The sequence below is a fragment of the Aegilops tauschii genome, chromosome 1 (genome assembly GCF_002575655.3).
Source record: "Aegilops tauschii subsp. strangulata cultivar AL8/78 chromosome 1, Aet v6.0, whole genome shotgun sequence".
Lineage (NCBI taxonomy): Eukaryota > Viridiplantae > Streptophyta > Magnoliopsida > Poales > Poaceae > Aegilops > Aegilops tauschii.
In genome coordinates this window covers 11,384,016-11,389,914 of record NC_053035.3, presented here as the reverse complement: position 1 = coordinate 11,389,914, position 5,899 = coordinate 11,384,016, and the positions used below count along the sequence as shown (strand labels likewise).

The 5,899-nt window shown below is 45.0% G+C and overlaps 1 protein-coding gene across 4 annotated transcripts; it reads right to left on the bottom strand.

Moving 5' to 3' along the window:
• Positions 1-1,979: 1,979 nt before the first annotated feature.
• On the bottom strand, positions 1,980-5,899 carry LOC109737886 (uncharacterized). 4 transcript variants are annotated; one of them, XM_020297013.4, is made up of 8 exons: positions 5,276-5,899; positions 4,022-4,692; positions 3,564-3,680; positions 3,310-3,488; positions 3,123-3,216; positions 2,937-3,014; positions 2,723-2,824; positions 1,980-2,495 (listed from the first exon to the last, which is right to left on the bottom strand). In XM_020297013.4, the coding sequence occupies exons 2-8, from the start codon at positions 4,568-4,570 to the stop codon at positions 2,364-2,366; spliced, it is 1,251 nt and encodes a 416-aa protein (XP_020152602.1). In that variant the 5' UTR covers positions 4,571-4,692; positions 5,276-5,899; the 3' UTR covers positions 1,980-2,363. The 4 variants fall into 4 exon arrangements, with proteins under 4 accessions (XP_020152602.1, XP_020152603.1, XP_020152604.1 ...); XM_020297014.4 differs by having other exon boundaries at positions 4,022-4,926; positions 5,276-5,866; XM_020297015.4 differs by having other exon boundaries at positions 4,022-4,574; positions 5,276-5,866.

Here is a 5,899-nt window from a genome sequence, read left to right as displayed (position 1 = left end):
ACATAGATTTGTTTCAAGCTTTATCTCAGAGTTGGATCGACTTTTGGGAACACGAGAAGCACCTGGTATGATTCGGACTACATGCAATAATGGGCAACACCGCTGGATCCTGTCTGCTGCAGGACAAATAAAAATTAATGTTGATGCGGGATTATCAGTGGAGCACAATGTAGGCACAGCAGCAGCAATTTGTCAAGACCATCTTTTGTCGAGACCGAGATGGTTCCTATACTGGGCCTTCGGTGCTAGTGATTCATGGCATTTCTAATCCTGCTACTCCTAGAAGCTTTAGCATGCCGAGAGGCTTTATCGTTGCCACGAGACTTGGGCATGCATCATCTTCAGATCGCATCAGATTGCAAACAGGTCAATAATCATATTCACCAAGGAGTTGGAGGAAACTATGGGAGTGTTCTCAAAGAGATTTTGCAAACTGTTAGAATGCTTAATTATTATAATTTTTCATTTGAACCTCAAGCTTCTAATTTTGAAGCTCATAGGCTAGTTAGGTCAGGTGTCTCTCTTCCCTAGGGCGGCATCTTTGGTTGGGCACGTCAAGTGACCTAATAGCTTTTCCTGTAAACATCTTTACCAATTAATAAAAGCCTAGCTATCTTTGCTATTAAAAAAACTCATACACACCATACCCCTATGAGTACCTCCGAGAGGCTGAGCTGACATAGCATCTTGAGATTTTCTGAAGCCATCATAGGCGCCTCGTACTCAACGAGTACGTCTCCTCCCATTGAACGAACGTCGCCGGAAAACCGAAATAAATCCAGAAAAATGCGAGCACCAATGTCAATTTTAGGACTTATACTCTGGTGGGCTATGGATACCACTGTCCTCCTAACCATCCTACCACATGTTGGTTTGTCGGTCCGATCAGTTTTGTTGTACAGTATGATGGTTTACAAACGGTTTTTATTTCTCAACCGATATTTTTCATTTCCGTTGCTCTGTTCGGAAGGAGAACGATCCATACGGTCCAATCCATTTTGGTGTACGGTACAGTGATTTACAGACGGCTTTTAATTTTCAGCCGATATTTTTACATCAGCCAGATTATTTGTACCCTCGGGTTTTATTAAATATTCATAAATTTTTTTAAAACATTCGCAAATTTTAAATATGTTTACGAATATTTTACATCAGTAGGTTTCTCGGCTTCCATGCGGGTTTAATTACATGCATTGTCTTGAAACGCAGGAATATTTTTCATCATCAGTAACATTTTTTTGAAAGTTGTCATCATTTTTTTAAACTGCGTAACAGATTTTTATACTGTGTTAACGTTTTTTTTTCAAACTCGTGATTTTAAATTCGATGAGTAAATTTATATTCTTGAAATATATGCATTTAAATTTTACAAAAAATACGGGTATGAATTTAGTTTAAAATGTAAATAAAGTAAATATGAGGACAAGAAAAGAATTTCGGGTGACGTTAGGAAGAGGAGCCACGTCGTACAGGGCCATGCGCGCCACTGCTCATTATCAGCCCTGGAAAATAAAAGCCCACAGCCATATTGAACCGGGCCCAATAGGAAAAATCACAAAAAAAGAACAGCAATCTATCAGAGCCTTCCCTCAAAAATCAATTATCAGAGCCAGGTTTCGATCCTGGGACCTGTGGGTTATGGGCCCACCACGCTTCCGCTGCGCCACTCTGATTTGCTTGTTTAGACTTGCAATGCTATCGTACTTCAACGTTTGGTGATTAACACCAAAAATAAGGAACACTAGATACGGCTTCTAAACACAGTCCTGTAGCTCAGTTTTCTACTCCCTCCGTCCCATATTATAAGAGTGTTTTTGATACTACACTAGTATCAAAAACGTTCTTATATTATGGGACTGGGGGAGTAGGTCAATCAAATGCCATGAGCAGTGAGAATTTGGACACCTTCACAATCTGGCTTTCTCAACTGTCAACCACATCAAATCCATATCACAACTTCAACCAGAAGCAAGATCAAGTTATTGGTAAAAAACAGAAGAATTTTTTTTAGCTCCATTTCACACGCACGACAAATCGGGACTACAAATCAAGCAAATGCCATGAGCGCTGCCGACAAGCATCGGATTCGTACAGGTTTCAACCAGCGGCAGAACCTGATCCCACGGCATCGTGCACACGTACAGAAACACACAAATATGAAGGTCCCAAAAACAAACCCACATTTGCAGTTTTGGCAACTTCCCATAATACATTCCTGTTTTCAGTGGACCTCGAGCGGGTTTTTTACTCGTCGCAGAATCCAGTCTGACCAGGAATTGAGTGCAAACTCGCCATGTCGTCTCGCCTTTCTTCAAAACACACAGGGCTTCAGCTAAGCCTCTTCACATGTTTTTTACTGCGCATCATGCATCCATCTTGAGTGACCCCAGCCGTCTGGTTCTTTGGTCGAGCTCCGCCATGACCACCGTCTCGTGCCGTTTCCTTTCTTTTGTGATCGTGTTCGTTGTCATGGAGCCAATCTTATCGAAAGCAAACTAGGAAAGAAAATCGTAAACAGGGATAAGTTAGACTCCAGTGTTGGCGATTAAATGCTTTAAAGCATGCAACATCTAGTAGATAAGCTACACAGAGATAGCTCCAAACTATTGGTGACTTTCACTTTACTGTAATTTCTTGGTGTTCCAGCTTCGTATGCTTATAACATTGTGCATCATCCTGACTACTGTACTGTATCTGTGGGTACAAAACGACGAATATTTACCGTGAGCAGTTCATCTGGCTCGTATAGGTGATGGGCAGTGCTTTGCAGAACATCAATTACATCACCAATATGTTGGATGCGTAGAAGATCGTCCTCTCTCATCTGCAGATATTCAAGAATTTGTGAAAAGTGATAACAAAGTAAGGCCAAGCAAGCAGAAGAAACCCAAACACTTTGGGAAAACATGGAAAGAGGAGATTTTCTTAGTACACACCTTGAAAATTGCTAGAGCGACATGGAACAAGACCTTTGCTCCTTCATTGAATAGAACATCCCACACCCGGAGGGTTGTCTGTTCACAACAACAAAAATGGTAACTGTTAAATGGTTTTACAGTGAGTTCTCCACAAATCATGGACCGAAAAGATAAACACTGATTCCAAGTGAACTGCTGTCTAACCTCCGAAGGCAATGTTTTGGAGAAGAGACATAAGAACCATTCTGTGGCAACAAGTGAAACATCAAAGCCCATTGCTTCAAGATGAGCAGCAATCCTGTACCATTTGGAAAATCGAATATAGTTCACAATCACGGCATGATTCTCACTGAGAAATACTAGCATAAAAATTGAAGGGGGAAAAAAATACCTGGGGCATTTTTTAGCTAGCAGATCTTTGAATACTCTCTGCTCAACATGGCATCCAGAAAGAGTATCAGTATAACAATCACTGACAAGAACATTTTCCAAGAGTACGGCCAGCATCCAAAATGCATCTTCCTCTGTCTTCATAACGAGCAACAACAGAGCGGCTACATAATTCAAACCCTGTAGTACATACTGTTAGGAGGTGCTATGTGAGATAAATTACATTGATGACCAAGAACCTGGCACTGCGGCTACCTGGCAATATCCAACTTCTGAATCACGGAATGAGTACCCAACAAGTACACGTCGAAGAGATGCCTGGCCTTCCTCACTGTTCAACCAGGGATGGCAAGGGAAGGTGCGAGGGAGATCCTGAAATGCAAAGCATTTCATTTTTACTTCACAGATTCACTGAATTAGTCTACATAAAGCCCGGTATGTGCTGATAAGTGTGGACAACAATCTGATAGAACAGTATAAAGCTACATATTAAGATCAAAGCAAAGTACCTCACAAAAAAAAGTCAATACAAAGTAGATCAACTACAAGAAGGACTCTTGCAGCACACAACTAGTATTCATATGGATGAAGCCATCTGATGCTTGCTTGCAGGATGTTGCTCACTAATAATTTTATCAAGGCATACACTTATTCTCTAGAAAGAGATTGATGTACTCTATTTGTTCCTAGTACGTAGAAAGGTATGTACTTACATGGTCAATTTGGCGAGTGGCCGGCGTGGTTTTCCCCTCCGTGGCCCTGATCAGCTCGTCATAGTATGTCTCAGGCACTGTCGATCGTTTCTTGGCTGCACCCGAAACCGACAGCCAAACCTTCGGTCTCAGCGCTGGTGGCACCCCCTTCCTGATCAGCCTCCTCAGTGTAACCGTATTTGTGAGCACTGATAGCTTGAGCGACGTGACACTAATCACACCCTGGCCACCGTTGGAGGAGATCCTCGGCTGGAGGTACCAGTTTGCGCCCTTGCTTGCCTCCAGCGCCCACCACACCCTCCCTTGCTCCCTTATCCTCTCCCTCACCTCGTTCAGCACATTGACATCGTCCACATTGCCCTCCACCATGAAGCCGCAGAGATCTTCAAACTTGACCGACATGTGGTAGGCGTTGGCATGGCCCTTCCGGGGCCTGCTAGTGTGGCTGGTGGTGGGCATGGATGCAGGTGGCGTGGTCCACAATGACCACCTCCTCCTCCTCGGGTTGAAATCGTCATCTGACACGTCCCTTGGTTGGATCCCAAACATATTCCTGTCCAGAAGTCTGATGTGATGCTATATAATGTATCTTTATTTAAAAATCAATCTACCCCCAAAATAAAGCCTGTTTTGCAATGCTTCCTTGGTTTCCTTTCTCGCTGTGTTGACCCCTACCAACAATTCCAGCAAACAAAACCAGAGTTGATTAGCTGTCATAACCGAAATGTAGAAAAGACACGCGGAAATTTAAACTCGAAAAACAGCGCACAAATCCCATCCAAATCCATCGTATTCAGCCAAGACTTGCTCGGATTCTCGCTCCAAGGTCCTTTTGTGCATCCCGCTTGCGTAAACGTGCGAGAATTGCTCGCACACGCCACCGATTCAGTGCCTTCCAAAAGTTACTGAAGAGTATTGCAATTCTTTATCAACTGAACAGAGTTTTTTTTTCATCTTCATTAAAACTGCAGGTGATCAGTTCACATTTAGGAAACAGATTTGCTGTCGTAGGCCGTGGTGAATCGCTCTTGATGAATGGGTAAAATTGCTAGCAACCCTGCAGCACTAGCGCAGTAGAAAGCTCTAGCTTTGTTTGCTTCTAATAATCAGACTCTGCAAGAACTAGAGTAGTACCATTTTACATAGTGGAGACGAGCTTTGAGTTTTCGGTAGCAACACACAGCGCAAGCCATGGCGCCGGAAGAAAAGCATGCGGTACACATGAAGTGGGGGAGTAACAGAGAAGAAGGGTACCTGGCTAGCTCTAGCAGCTGGAAGAAGGAAGGGGGCCGAGTCACCGCCGCGCTGGATGCGTGGATCTGTTGGGGCCGCTCACCGCCGCTGGAATCTCAATCCCAACCCCAACCCCAACTCCACCTCCACGAGCTCAAACCGAGGCCGGCCTCCGCTACCGCCGGCAGGCAGAACACTCTGCTCCCGCTCTCCCGCCGCGAACAGGCTCGATTCGGCCGGACCGACCCTTGCCGCCGGGGCGTGGCGGCCGCAGCGGACGAGGCCGGAGCGCCGGGACGGGGGACGGGGAGCAAGTGGGCGATGCGGCGGATCACAGGGCCGACGGTGACCGGCGGGCGACCTCCTCCATTGAAGACGAGCACGGCATTGCGGTGATGGGATGGGTGATGGGATGGGGGAGGAAGCGGTCGGTGGGCGATTTGGTCAGAGGATTAAAGCAGAAACGGAAAATGATGGATCGATCAATCAATTTTGTATCGCACGGGACCGGATAGGAGAGGACCAAATCAATCGAGAGTTGTTGGTGGTGGTGAAATAAAAAGGGGATCTTTTTTGGATGAGTAGTTCGCAGTACGTGCGCGCCTGCTCAACGGGAGGATTGGTTGGTTGGTTGTCTTTTGGTGT